This window comes from Pelophylax lessonae (assembly GCF_965119305.1).
Source record: "Pelophylax lessonae genome assembly, chromosome: 12".
Taxonomy (NCBI): Eukaryota; Metazoa; Chordata; class Amphibia; order Anura; family Ranidae; genus Pelophylax; species Pelophylax lessonae.
The window spans coordinates 216,401,313-216,417,295 of record NC_138779.1 but is presented as its reverse complement, the minus strand read 5'-3'; the positions used below and the strand labels follow the sequence as shown (position 1 = coordinate 216,417,295).

Sequence of the window (15,983 nt, the reverse complement as noted above, 5' to 3'; positions counted from 1 at the left end):
GCGAATACAATGTATTTTAGGAATACATGCGAATATAGACTTTTCATAACGCATCGCATTTGCAGTAAAATTGCACAAGTGTGAACTGGCACTGAAGAAATGACACTTTGCTACAATGTAAAGTAGTGAGTGTACAGCTTGTATAACAAGCAACATGTACTGTGACATACTTAAAGCAGAGCATGATCCCCTCCCTTCAGAGACTGGGCCGCAGGGCAGTATTCCAACATAACGACCCCAAACGCACCTCCAAGACGACCACTGCCTTGCTAAAGAAGCTGAGGGTAAAGGTGATGGACTGGCCAAGCATGTCTCCATACCTAAACCCTATTGAGCATCTGTGGGGCATCCTCAAACGCAAGGTGGAGGAGCGCAAAGTCTCTAACATCCACCAGCTCTGTGATGTCATCATGGAGGAGGGGAAGAGGACTCCAGTGGCAACCTGTAAAGCTCTGGTGAACTCCATGCCCAAGAGGGTTAAGGTAATGCTGGAAAATAATGGTGGCCACACAAATATTGACACTTTGGGCCCAATTAGTCATTATCATTTAGGGGTGTACTCACTTTTGTTGGTTGCCAGGGGTTTAGACATTAATGGCTGTGTGTTGAGTTATTTTGAGGGGACAGCAAATTTACACTGTTATACAAGCTGTACACTCACTACTTTACATTGTAGCAAAGTGTCATTTCTTCAGTGTTGTCACATGAAAAGATTAATAAAATGTTTACAAAAATGTGAAGGGTGTACTTACTTTTGTGAGATACCGTATCTCTCTCTCTATATATAACTTTGATCAAAAGCTGATAATGAGCTGAAGTAAATGTGTATTTTTATTTGATCCCTCAGGGAAGCTCTTCAATATTCCGCTCCAGTAATGGATTAATCACCTAAGGGCCCTTGTGGGAGAAAAATATTTTAGTTGCAGTCGTTGAATGAGCAAGCAGCCATTGCTCTCCCACGAGGATCCCGGGGTGACTGTGTCCACCACTGGAGCGGAATATTAAAGAGCTTCCTTGAGGGTTCAAACCAGAATACACATTTACTTCAGCTCATTATCTGCTTTGCTTTTAGTGCTACTTATTAGCCTAATTAATATTTCAATTAGAGATAAACATGTGATCTACAGAACCTGATTTCCCAGCAAAATAACGGATTTCCGCTTTTACCAACTTTCAGCTAAATTAGTCTTTAAATTACGGACTGCTCGAGCAAAACTAAAAAAAAAAAAAATATATTGCTTTGCAAAGTGTTTGCATTTGTCATTTTTTTTCTGTCTTTAAATAAAAAATAAATAAAAATGAAATAAAATTTAAAAATAGGAAAAATAATATTTTCTGGCGTACCATTGTTAAATTCGGTTCATTGTGACATGTTATTACAGTGCATTGACAAGCAAGCCTAAACATAGAAAAAAACAAAATAAAAATAAAAAAAATCAGCCATAAAGCCAATTGCACCCTTAAAAAACAAACAAAAATGTAATCTTTTGTTTATAATTGCTTCCAATGCATTGTATGTTCCAATTTTACCAAAATTTTGCAAGAAGAAAAATTGTTCAAATCTCAGTACACTATGGGAGGGTTAGTTTTAATTTTTTTATTTACCACATCTATAAAGGGACTGGAACCAATTACTACTATTAGCCAACAGTTTATTGTTGGGAGGAGCTTAATGGTCACTGTTATGGCTAGCCAATCACTTGACCCAATGAGAAGCCTCATGACCCATGGCCAGAGGCAGTAGGACTCAACTAGTATTACAATGAGGAGCAGGCTTCCCACATGACCAATAAGAACGCTATAATGTCACCTCTTTGGTGTGCGGCACTTTCCCGGAGGCGGGACTTTTTCTGTTGCGAGGAGTTTTTGCCGATGGCGAAGAAGGTTCTCCAGCTGCTTCCACCGCCTGACTTCTTCCTACTACGTGGTCCTTTCCTGCAAAAGATTGAGGACTTGTAAACCACCACACAAGTAAAACTCACTATTATCTAAATATAATAAGAGACAAAACTACGGGCTCTGAGAAATACCAAAAATACATATATTACTTTTGAGTTATGAAGAAACCAGATGATAAATCTAATCTACACTGGAGGATAAAAAAATTAAACAAACAAGATGTGAAGGGGCAATAGGTTGGGAGCTGCCCCATAAAAATCCCTGCACTATGAAGAGGCCAAGGTGGCCAGTATGAATATTACATGTTGTTCCTGTGGGCACCTTTCATCGCTGCTCTCCAGCGCCCTCTCCTGTTTGTTGGGTGACGTTTTCTCAGCCCCCAGCTTCTCCGCTGCCTCCCTTTGGCTCTGGCTGCGTGCCTGGGCCTCCTGCAGGCTGACGAGACGTCCGGATGGGCATCCTCCCAGCAGAGATCGGGGCCTGATAGGACCACAGCGACCTGCAAAGGCACACACAAAGATTAATGTTAGGGACTGGTCTTGGCGACTGTACAAAAAGAGCCACTTATGTTCCAGAAACCAGGACATCCTATACAAGAAAGCCACACTATGTACTAGGGATAGACCCATTATTGGCAAGGCCGATATATCGGTGGCCTATATGCACTTTCCCCGATATATCGGTATTGGCTCCGGAACTGGACGATATTGCTGATATTTTTGTGACATCATTCTGCCTTCTTAGGCCGCCTCCCTTGCCTTGGACAGCCTCGCCTGGAGTCGGGACTAGTCTCGCAGGAGTGTATCACAGCCATACACCCACCCACAGCAGCCCGGTGGCAGCCAGCCACCCACATCCACAGGCCCTGTACCAGCCAGCCACAGGCACTGTACCAGCGAGCCAGCCAGCCACCCACAGGCCCTGTACCAACCAGCCACCCACAGGCCATGTACATGCCAGCCACCCACAGCCCCTGTGCCAGCCACCCACCCACCACAAGGTGCCAGCCAGCCACCCACCACAGGGTGCCAGCCAGCCACCCACCACAGGGTGCCAGCCAGCCACCCACCACAGGATGCCAGCCACCCACCCACCCACCAACAGACAGGGTGCCAGAGAGCCAGCCACCCACCCACAGGCCCTGTACCAGCCAGCCACAGGCACTGTACCAGCCAGCCACCCACCACAGGGTGCCAGCCAGCCACCCACCCACCACAGGGTGCCAGCCAGCCAGCCACCCACCACAGGGTGCTAGCCAGCCAGCCACCCACCACAGGGTGCCAGCCAGCCAGCCACCCACCACAGGGTGCCAGCCAGCCAGCCACCCACCCACCACAGGGTGCCAGCAAGCCAGCCTTTAATGTTTTTTTTGGGGGGAAGGGATTTGTGCTGGGGGCATATAGGGGGGGGTGAGGGGATATTAGTTGATTTTTATGGGGTGAGGGATTTTTGCTTTACACTTTTGGGAGGACAAGCGACATTACTACACTAATCAGTGCTAAAAATATGCACTGTTTCTGTAATATTAACACTGGCAGGGAAGGGGTTAACACCAGGGGCGATCAAAGGGTTAAATGTGAGCCTAGGGGGTGTTTTATAACTGTATTGGGGAGGGAATTGTGAAATGAACACAGGGACCTGTGATCCTAAATCGGAGGATCACAGGTTCTCTGTGTTTATTCCGAGGAGAAGAACGGTCTGCTGTGTTTACAACAGCAGACTGTCGTTCTCTCTCAGCGGGGAGCGATCGCAGGTGCCCGGTGGCAATCCCGGCCGCCAGTCCCATGGATTGGCTTCCCTGCTTCCTAATGGGGCGGGCGCACACCGAGCGCTCCCGCGAACCGCCGTACACGTATAGGCCGAGCCGGCCTGCTGCAGTATATCTGTGGCGGGCTGGCAGCAAGCGGTTAATGAAGTTATTACGAAGCAAGCTTGCAAAAGCAAATCCATTTGGTACCGATCCATTGTCCTTTTCTTTCTCTATACTCTGCCACACTCAGCTTTATTTGTAAACTGCAGTAATCCTTTCACACTTCAGTAACCCAGCTATTCAGTAATGACAAAGGACTTGAAGGAGCGGCATGGCGAGTTCCAGCATCGCAGAAAGAAGAAAAAGACGACGAAGACAGTTGCAAGGCGACACCTAGCCGTACTCAAATACCGTGCAGGGGATAACATATACACTGTGCATAGCGAAGAGTTATTTTTGGAGGATACTGTACCTTTAATTTGCAGTTGGGGGTGGGGGAAATATGAAACATTTCTATACTAGGATAGAAAATGTAGTTATAAACATTTGCTTAAAACATCAATATAGATTTTCAAAAACGCGGTTTTGATACCCCTTTTCCTAAATAGAAAAAAATAAAAAAAAGGTTCCTTCAGAGCGGTCATCTGTGGTGTCATCGCTGAGCGTGCCTCATACAAGGAACAAAAATGTAACGGGCTGTTGGTTGGCTTGAAGTGGAGGAAGGAGGTATGAGGGGTAAGTGGCCTGAGGGGTAAGTGGCCTTGCAGTATAAAAAAATACTTTATAACTGGCAGTACTTAATCAGAAGCATGCAATAGATTTATAAATCAATAGCCATATTTTAGGTCTTAATAAGGAGCCTTTACCCAACTCTCCTGAATGCTTCTGCTCCTTTCTTTATAACTCTCCTCTCCTGAAATACTCTGCACTGCTGGAGGACTCTGCTCCTTCCTCTATAACTCTCCTGAAATACTCTGCACTGCTGAAGGACTCTGCGCCTTCCTCTATAACTCTACTCTCCTGAAATACTCTGCACTGCTGGAGGACTCTGCTCCTTCCTCTATCTCTCCTCTCCTGGAATACTCTGCACTGCTGGAGGACTCTGCTCCTTCCTCTATCTCTCCTCTCCAGAAATAATCTGCTCCTTCCTCTAACTCTCCTCTCCTAAAATACTCTGCACTGCTAGATAATTATGCTCCTTCCTCTCTCTCTCCTCTCCTGAAATAATCTGCTCCTTCTTCTATCTAACTCTCCTCTCCTGTTGGGGGGACTCTGCTCCTTCCTCTGCTGTGAGACTCTGCTCCTTCCTCTGCTGGGGGACTCTGCTCCTTCCTCTGCTGGGGGACTCTGCTCCTTCCTCTGCTGGGGGACTCTGCTCCTTCCTCTCACTGGAGGACTCTGCTCCTTCCTCTCACTGGAGGACTCTGCTCCTTCCTCTCACTGGAGGACTCTGCTCCTTCCTCTCACTGGAGGACTCTGCTCCTTCCTCTAACTCTCCTCTCCTGAAATATCCTGCGCCCTATATCTGTGCAGTAGTGTAATTTTGGTTACAGTTATCTATTGCAAAACCGCTCCAATATGACAAATGCAAAGTGAAGGAAAGACAAATTGTTGAGAGATTTATTGTCGATTCTGATCAGCTAAAGATCACAAACATCTTTCAGCACAATTCATCCATACAAAAAAACATGGCTGCTGGGGTTCTTACTGGACTCATGTAAGAGATAGGATGCATACTAATAAAACACAGCAGGACATTAACTTCAGAATAAATAAAGACAAAACAAAAAATAAAAAAATTGCAACAAGTACATTTTAACAGAGAAGTCATCACAAGTTGTTCTGTTCCATTCTGATACCCATTCATTTGGCTGTCCAACACATATTCAGAGGTATACAATGTAAATTCGGACATTCTGTGTGAAACAATGAGAGTGGAGTGGAGTGGAGAGGAGAACGTTCTAATATTGTCCAAGCCATCAAAGCATGTTTGGACGATCTGACCAACCTAAAATATCCTTGCTCAGAAATAGAACACTGGTCTAATGGGCATTTCCACTGAGGTGATGGGGGAGATGCTGGCATTTTTTTTTTTTTTTTTAAGGGGGGAAAAAACAGCTCTGATGGCCATTTCTAAAATGTCCGGCTCCCAAAAACAGTTATTTGAGAGACGTAAAAAAATGCTAAATTGACAAACATTTTGTCCTTTATTAGTACTTTTAAAGATCATCCTTTTGCAAGCTATCTGACTTTCATCCCTTTATTACACTTGCAATCGCTTAGATCCTGACATTCGCCACATTCTATTATAGCAATCCAATTGCATCAATTGTTTTGAATGTGGCTTCTGCTGCTCCCTGCAGATGTGATTCTGTAGGACCATGTAAAAAAAAAAAAGTAAGAATTTAAGCCACCAAAACCCAAAACATTCATGGGTTAGAACAGCCCAAGTTCCTTGCTAATCCCGATGAGCTGTCAATTCCCTGAACTGATTTAAAAAACATGGATATAATGGGTGATGCCACTAGGTGTCAGCCTGGAGCGAAGCCTCTGGTATGTGGACATTTTCTTCATTTGGAATTTGGGAGGCACAAGTCCTCTTCTTCGCTTGGAACCATGCTTCGGGTAATGATAGCAGGCGGAGCCTCACGGACGCGCAGGATCCTCTGCGTAAGCCGGATCCTTTTGCTGATAGAAGAGGGCAAGAAAAAGAAACAAAATATAGAAAACCATGGGGATTTTTTTTTTTTACAAGGCTTTCTGGTCATCTTCAAGCTCCAAAGAATTAGGAGGCATGTGGCTGCGCAAGAAGAAGACAAGCCACGCTGGAATATATGGCAAGAGCCAGCATTTAGAGAAGGGTAAAAGCAGAAGACAAGACAGCAGAGTTCAGGTGCAAGACAAAAATAAAAAAGAGCCATCAGTTCATCCATGGCAGAAAACCAAAACTTGGTCAAAGATAAACAAGCGCTATCTAATGGAGGAAAAAGCAGGAACTACCCTGGATGATGCAAGTTTATTATTACTTTTTTATTCTGGACTAATGCTGCCAACAGCAATCCATTTGAAGACAAGTGGGGGTTGAGTCGCACCCATTGCGGTTCCCAAAGTTTACAGCAGTCAAAGTGGCAAGAGAGGTGAAAGCATAAAAGCATTTTCAGCAGCTGGAAAAATGTTGTGCTTGCTTTACCTTTTGAAGCCGTCAAGCATTTATAGTTAAAAAAATGTTTTAAAGTGTTAAGCCAAAGTTCTAGTAAAGCTACATCACAGTGAATAAACAGCCAGCTGGCAAGCTTCAGAGACAAGGCAACTGGAAAGAGGACACATGCTGGAAAGGAAAACAATAGGCAGTAGGAGAGATTATAATGCTCAAAGAAGATGTTTTTTTTTCTTACCTATGGATGTGAAGGTGTCACTAAAGAGAGTTTCCACATTGATCAGGAGAAACTCCACCAGGACAGACTGAACTCGCACTTCACGAAACGCATCTGCTCCAGGTGTGCCAGCTGTCTCCATATCCCGAGATCTGCAAAGCATTTATGAAATTCAATTTATTATTTTCCATTTTTTCATCACAATTTATCATATTTAGAATTTTGAACAATGAAAGGGCAAAGCTACCCGCTAGGTATTGCAATCAGCATCACTGCTTGTTAACAGAGATAGGATAAATTATGAAGAGTTCACCTTTTCATATAACATTTTCCAAAGGCCAAATAAGACGGTATTGTCCTACCCAACCCCCACCTCCCCTCCCCCCAGTTCCCGCTGTACTTACCTCCATGGGCATAGGCATGCCAGATGTGTCTGGGCACACCCTAATCACTCTGTGCGGTGCCAACTCCCCCCATTGCCTGGGCTTCCCCCCCTTGTTGCCCCCCTTCCACAGTGCTGCTGGCTTCCCTTCTCTTCTCTCCCCTTGGCTGCTGAGGGGGATGTTTCAGGATGGGGATTGGGGGAAAGGACTAGTAATTTACTGGAAAGGACTATAATTTACTGGCCCCTTCCTTTTCTAAATGAACACACTCATTCACAAACGGAAGCAGAGGAAACACAGTTTACTGTGCTTCAGTGTGTTTAAGCTTTGGAGTGCACACCCTAATGCAATAGACTGCGCACACCTATGTCAATGGGTGATGTGCTTTCAGTGCCAACGCAGCCACTGTAGAGGTCCAGAAATGTAAAATCCCCACTCTTTTTCCTCTTCGTCCTGCAAGGCTTCCCGGATGGATCAGAGGGCTTCTAATTTCTCAGATTCCGTGCTGACCAATCATAACTGCACTCATCCATCCCAGAAGCTCTAGAGAGTAAAGAGGAAAGAGTGGGGATTTTGAATCCTACATCAGCTGGATGGGCACTAGAGGAAAGTACAGCAGGGACTTGGGGGGGGGGGGCAAGAGTTAGGAGGGTCTAGGGAGTTACTTCACATTTTCATTTTTTCTGAAAAGGCAAACTAACACTTTAATTTCTAAAGAACAAACAGTCCAATGACTTGCAATAAGATAGGAGTAAGGCACAAGTGTACATAACATTGGCAGAGTTAATATGCAATATCAATATCTTGGACTCACCTTAACAAATTTGGGGCCCAAATAATAGCTAGATTCCGGGCGTGCATCCCTGTGTGGTCACTATGCACGCTGAGTCGGAAAAGGTGCCTCATCAGGAATTCCAGTGTTCTAAAGGGGGAGGAGGAGGTAAGAGGTTATTGGTCAACATTACTAGAGTGTAAACCTACTAGGGCTCATCTTTTGCACAAGCAAAGTAGACAGGCACCTTGGGACAGCATAGAGGGAACCAGTCACAGCTGGGCCTAAGCAACATTTCAAATATTTCGGCTGAATTATTTTTGGGTAGTGTTACTTAAAAATGTATTTGATTAACTTGTTTTTGACTCTTAATTTTGTTGCAGGGAATAAAATATTATCCTGCTAACCTGCTAGTTGCTATCCTGTAAACTATTGGGCTTGGCACACTGTCTCCCAGCTCCTGAGTGTGCAGTGTGTGTAGACAGTTGACATGGTAGCAACTGTCGATTTTCAGCTGGTCTTTCAAACCCTGATTCTAAAGGCTGAGTGATGTGTTTTTGCTACCAAAAAGATATTGGGTGGAATTATTAGTAGATTTATTGGCAAAGTAATCCCACCCAGTAAGTATTCAATGACACCTATCCCCATGCAGCACTCACTGATCCCAAAAAGTTCCTACAATTAATTCGGGTACGGTAAAGGTGTCCCCTATGCCTCCCTAATGCCAGAGGATCTACAGAAACTTTAAAGTGATTGCAAAGTCTCTTTTTTTTTATTTTATGTTATACTTCTCTGCCCTGTGTAGTGGTTTTGCACAGAGCAGCCTGGATCCTCCTCTTCTTGGGTCCCTGGCTGGAGCTCCTGACCCCTCCTTCCCATTGAGTGCACCCACAGCAAGCAGCTTGCTATGGGGGCACCCGATCAGCAATTTTTATCGGGACTACGAAATTGCGGTGGACAAATCTGACACTAAGTGACACTTTTTGGGGAGCAGTGACACCTATACAGTGATCAGCGCTAAATTTTAAGCACTGTTACTGTATAAATGAAACTGGCAGGGAAGGGGTTAATGTTGGGGGGGTGAGCAAGGTGTTAAATGTGTTCCCTATTTGTGCTTTCCAACTGTGTGGGGGGGATGGATTGAAAAGAGGCAGCGAGAGATTGGTGATTCAGCTTAGCTGAATCACAGATCTTTCCCTGCCTCTCTGACAGTAGAGCCGTTTTGCATTGTTTACATACCAGACGTCTCTCCTGTCAGTATTGCCGAAGATCGCGGGCGGCCGGCAGCAATTGAGCCCGCTCCTCCCGCGTTCTGCCTCCTGCTGTCTAATCACAGCGGGAGCGAATAATCATGTAGATCTTATTGATTATGTGCAGCCGAGCCGCCCTGCCGCAGTAAATATGCGCGGGGCAGACGGCAAGTGGTTAAAGAGGTGAGCATGGGTTAGAACAGTATTGCATGTTCCTCAAATTTCCCCTTAAGGCAATTAGGCCATATCTGTGGATTGATGTACAGGTAACCACAGGACATATAGGCATGATTAGTCTTCGCCCCTATTCAGCCTAGTACTCCTCTAAAAATATTTTGCTCACCTATAATGTGGAGGCGGGAGCTGCTGGATTAAATCATGAACACGAATCAGCTTCTCTTCCTCTCCAGTGGCTGACATGGCTTCCTAAATTGGATTTAAAATTGGAAATGGGTTTAATAAAACATCTTCTTCCATTGGGCTCATACAGGCTCTTGAATTATCCAGCAGAATGCATACTGCTATTGTTTCATGCTATGGGGGAACTGCAGACACTATGGGGTTGATTTTACTAAAACTGGAGTGCGCAAAATCTGGTGCAGCTCTGCATAGAAACCAATCAGCTTACAGGTTTTTTTTTTTTTCCTCAAAGCCTAACTAAAAAGCTGAAGTTAGAAGCTGATTGGCTCCCATGCACAGCAGCCGATCCATAAGGAGCGCACGGGCGCTGCCCCCCTAATCCCTATGCGCCAGCCCCTAATCTCCAAGTGGGGCGCCGGACGCATGTATTTCTATGAGTTTTTTCTTTTTTTTTTAGAAGCAAATGAGCCAGAAGCTCTTATTGGCTTAATAAAAGTTGGGCTTGGGGCGCAGAGCACTGTGCACTGAGCCCACCTACTTGTGACATTAGCGAATCAATTGATTTGCTGTCGTCTTCCTGCATCTCCTCCTGGCCAATCAGGACAGGAAGCAGGTCCTAAGACTGGATTGGCCTGGAGGAGAAACGACTGGATTGGTCGGGAGGAGAAGCGACTGGATTGGCCGGGAGGAGAAGCGACTGGATTGGGCAGGGAGAAAAAGCCGGGGGAAGCCGCACACGACCTGGATGCGGTAAGTGCGTGGCTGGCGGGCACTGCCTACTACCTCTACCTGTGTCGGCCACTGCCATCTGCATCCGAGGAACCTTTACCTATACCTCCCAGTGGGCATTGCATATATACTGTGGGCTGGCTGGCGGACGAGTGGGTGGACGGTTTGATTGCCGCCCCCCCAAAAAAAAAAATGGAGCACCAGCTGCCACTGCACAGCAGCACCAGATTTTGTGCTCTCCATTTTTATTAAATCAACCCCTAGGAATGCTGTGCCTGTATGAACATTCTGCAGACAGCTGTGTAGATAACTGGAGCTTCTCACGGCAGGAAGAGAGATTTCAACATTTTATTTAATTGAACGTAACAGGCACTTCAAGATCCTTTACAGCACCGAGGGTGCCATCCACAGACAGCACCAAGGGTGCCATCCACAGACAGCACCAAGGGTGCCATCCACAGACAGCACCAAGGGTGCCATCCACAGACAGCACCAAGGGTGCCATCCACAGACAAGTAATAGCAAGGAATGACACTGAAACAATGATTTTCTTATGACATTCAGAGTGGGGAAATGAAAGGTTTCCAGTTGTAACAATTGTATCACAATAAGTTCTTCCAACATGACAGATACAAAGTTGTTTGTTTTGAAAACATTGTTTTACCGACACATTGTGGATAGTCCTTCTATTACCCCATGTGCAACAATCCGGGCTTACTGGAACAGACATCATAAATTACATCCATGACCACCATCTCTGTGCTGAGTTCCTGGGTCTGTACACCCGCTGTGCCCATTATGAGGGGTTCCCACCATCCCTGTGCTGAGTTCCCGGGTCTGTACACCTGCTGTGCCCATTATGAGGGGTTCCCACCATCCCTGTGCTGAGTTCCCGGGTCTGTATACCTGCTGTGCCCATTATGAGGGGTTCCCACCATCCCTGTGCTGTGTTCCCGGGTCTGTATACCTGCTGTGCCCATTATGAGGGACTCCCACCATCCCTGTGCTGAGTTCCCAGGTCTATACACCTGCTGTGCCCATTATGAGGGGTTCCCACCATCCCTGTGCTGAGTTCCCGGGTCTGTACCCCTGCTGTGCCCATTATGAGAGGTTCCCACCATCCCTGTGCTGAGTTCCCGGGTCTGTATACCTACTGTGCCCATTATGAGGGGTTCCCACCATCCATATGCTTAGTTTCTGGGTCTGTACCCTTGCTGGGTCCATTATGAGGGGTTCCCACCATCCATATGCTTAGTTTCTGGGTCTGTACCCTTGCTGGGTCCATTATGAGGGGTTCCCTTCATTCATGTTGACTTTCTTATATACTTTATATTTATTATAAAAGAGATGTAACAGGAGTGGTAAATGATCCCATTAGATAAAGTTAAGGCCAATATTGCTTTGGTCCTCCACTCACAGTAAAGGGGTGATACAGGCGATAGGTGAGAAGGGGGTTGGGCAGCTCTCGGAAGTAAAGTTTGCACAGAGAACTGACGCAATGTACATCCTGGAGATACGTGTCTCGGGAGAGATCGGGGATCCGCTCACTGTCAAACTCATGTCTGCAAATAGAGAAGAAGAAGAAGAGAGATTCAGGGGGTTTCATATACCAGAGACATAATACACAACACATAATACACAACACATAATACACAACACATAATACACAACACATAATACACAACACAACACATAATACACAACACATAATACACAACACATACATAACACATAATACACAACACATAATACACAATACATAATACACAACACATAATACACAACACATAATACACAACACATAATACACAACACATAATACATAACACATAATACACAACACATAATACACAACACACAACACATACACAACACACAACACATAATACACAACACATACACAACACATACACAACACATACACAACACATACACAACACATAATACACAACACATAATACACAACACATAATACACAACACATAATACACAACACATAATACACAACACATAATACACAACACATACACAACACATAATACACAACACATAATACACAACACATAATACACTACACATAATACAAAACACATAATACACAACACATAATACACAACACATACATAACACATACATAACACATAATACACAACACATAATACACAACACATAATACACAACACATAATACACAACACATAATACACAACACATAATACACAACACATAATACACAACACATAATACACAATACACAACACACAACACATAATACACAACACATACATAACACATACATAACACATACATAACACATACACAACACATACACAACACATAATACACAACACATACATAACACATAATACACAACACATAATAGACAACACATAATACACAACACATACATAACACATAATACACAACACATAATACACAACACATAATACACAACACATAATACACAACACATAATACACAACACATACATAACACATAATACACAACACATAATACACAACACATACATAACACATAATACACAACACATAATACACAACACATACATAACACATAATACACAACACATAATACACAACACATAATACACAACACATAATACACAACACATAATACACAATACACAACACATACACAACACATAATACACAACACATAATACACAACACATAATACACAACACATACACAACACATACATAATACATAATACACAACACATAATACACAACACATAATACACAACACATAATACACAACACACAACACATAATACACAACACATACACAACACATACACAACACATAATACACAACACATACATAACACATAATACACAACACATAATACACAACACATAATACACAACACATAATACACAACACACAGAAATCCTGACTCAACCCACCGAATATACAACATAAGGAGAAAAATTGACTTCATTCTAGAATTGTAGAACGTTCAGGCAAGTCAGTTCTAGACTCATGAGTGCTGGATTTCAGAACCATTTAGAAGAGAATATTTAGATGAAGGAGCAGAGTCCTCCAGCAGAGCAGAGTATTTCAGGAGAGGAGAGTTAGAGGAAGGAGCAGAGTCCTCCAGCAGAGCAGAGTATTTCAGGAGAGGAGAGATAGAGGAAGGAGCAGAGTCCTCCAGCAGTGCAGAGTATTTTAGGAGAGGAGAGTTATAGAGGAAGGAGCAGAGTCCTCCAGCAGTGCAGAGTATTTCAGGAGAGAAGAGTTATAGAGGAAGGAGCAGAGTCCTCCAGCAGTGCAGAGTATTTTAGGAGAGGAGAGTTATAGAGGAAGGAGCAGAGTCCTCCAGCAGTGCAGAGTATTTCAGGAGAGGAGAGTTATAGAGTAAGGAGCAGAGTCCTCCAGCAGTGCAGAGTATTTCAGGAGAGGAGAGTTATAGAGTAAGGAGCAGCGCAGAGTATTTCAGGAGAGGGGGATGGAGAGTTCCTTTAGTAATGAGGAGTATCTCTGCTGATGCGCTTCGCTCTCTGGAAATGGAAATCTAGGACACGTTGGTGGCAGAGTTCTTCCTTCGGGTTATTTATATCTTTGTCGGAGAACGGATGACCAATCCTCTTCATCTCCTAATCCAGATGTCTTAGAGCTGAACATCTGGAGGAATAACCTAGAGCTCCTCACAGCTGTATAGAATAAGGTTACTGTGAGTACAGAACCCATCCATCCCCCTGGAAACCCTGACCACACCGAGGCACAAAGCATGGCGTGCCTCACACCTCACTGCTGACATAACGGTGAAAGGTGGACACAAAATACTGAAGGGAAATCTCACCATTGTGGGAGGGGCAGAGACACAAACTACTGCAGGGAAATCTCCCCATTGTGGGAGGGGCAGAGACACAATACTGCAGGGAAATCTCCCCATTGTGGGAGGGGCAGAGACAATACTGCAGGGAAATCTCCCCATTGTGGGAGGGGCAGAGACACAAACTACTGCAGGGAAATCTCCCCATTGTGGGAGGGGCAGAGACACAATACTGCAGGGAAATCTCCCCATTGTGGGAGGGGCAGAGACACAATACTGCAGGGAAATCTCCCCATTGTAGGAGGGGCAGAGACACAATACTGCAGGGAAATCTCCCCATTGTGGGAGGGGCAGAGACACAATCTACTGCAGGGAAATCTCCCTATTGTGGGAGGGGCAGACACACAAACTACTGCAGGGAAATCTCCCCATTGTGGGAGGGGCAGAGACACAATACTGCAGGGAAATCTCCCCATTGTGGGAGGGGCAGAGACACAATACTGCAGGGAAATCTCCCCATTGTAGGAGGGGCAGAGACACAATACTGCAGGGAAATCTCCCCATTGTGGGAGGGGCAGAGACACAAACTACTGGGGGGAATCTCCCCATTATGGGAGGGGCACATACACAAACTACTGCAGGGAAATCTCACCATTGTGGGAGGGGCAGAGACACAATCTACTGGGGGGAACTCCCCATTGTGGGAGGGTCAGAGACACAATCTACTGGGGGGAACTCCCCATTGTGGGAGGGTCAGAGACACAATCTACTGCAGGGAAATCTCCCTATTGTGGGAGGGGCAGAGACACAAACTACTGGAAGGAATCTCCCTATTGTGGGAGGGGCAGAGACACAAACTACTGGAGGGAATCTCCCTATTGTGGGAGGGGCAGAGACACAAATTGGTTGCAGGTGAACAGAGGTCTGGGTGGGATAAATAACGAGGGATTGTAGCATCTACTGACCTCAGTTTCTGTATGTTGGAGGAGACCCCAGACAGGCGGTATATGCCGTCCACTATCCCGTACTTCTCTATGAACTGGGTGCAGGAGGCGAGGACTCTGGGCACTGAGAGACAAAAGAAAAGAAGACGTTAGAGGGTGTGAAATGCCGCCACAAGACTGACTGACAGTGGTGAGCGAGCAATCTGATTTCCTGGTCTGAAGGTTCACTAGATGACAGAAGGAAAATAAATTACATTTAAAGGACACGTCCACCAGAAATCAATATTTCATTGTGGCCCTTACAAATTCAAATACATGTCAGCTTCTTCTATGTTTTGAAATATTCTGATGGGGTGAAATCTCACCATTGTGGGAGGGGCACAGTCACAAATTACTGTGGGAAATCTCACCATTGTGGGAGGAGCAGAGACACAAACCAATGCAAGAAATCCCACCATTGTGGGAGGGGCAGAGACACAAATTACTGGAAGGAAATCTCACCATTGTGGGAGGGGCCGAGATACAAACCACTGCGAGAAACCACACCATTGTGGGATGGGCAGAGACACAGATTACTGTGAAAAATTTCACCATTGTGGGAGGGGCAGAGACAAAGATTACTGTGAGAAATCTCACTATTGTGGGAGGGGCAGAGACACAGATTACTGTGGGAAATCTCACTATTGTGGGAGGGGCAGAGATACAAACTACTGCAGGAAATGTCA

The 15,983-nt window shown here is 45.0% G+C and overlaps 1 protein-coding gene across 6 annotated transcripts in view; it reads right to left on the bottom strand.

The window, feature by feature from the left end:
- ARHGAP33 (Rho GTPase activating protein 33) overlaps positions 1-15,983 on the bottom strand; it is an 86,137-nt gene that overhangs the window by 10,855 nt on the left and 59,299 nt on the right. For all 6 annotated transcript variants that reach the window (XM_082273410.1, XM_082273411.1, XM_082273414.1 and 3 more), the window contains 7 exons: positions 15,280-15,382; positions 11,935-12,079; positions 9,772-9,854; positions 8,221-8,328; positions 7,045-7,175; positions 2,221-2,398; positions 1,811-1,935 (listed from right to left, as the gene is read on the bottom strand). In XM_082273410.1, the coding sequence (XP_082129536.1) occupies positions 1,811-1,935; positions 2,221-2,398; positions 7,045-7,175; positions 8,221-8,328; positions 9,772-9,854; positions 11,935-12,079; positions 15,280-15,382 (873 nt within the window). The remainder of the gene's footprint in view (positions 1-1,810; positions 1,936-2,220; positions 2,399-7,044; positions 7,176-8,220; positions 8,329-9,771; positions 9,855-11,934; positions 12,080-15,279; positions 15,383-15,983) is intronic.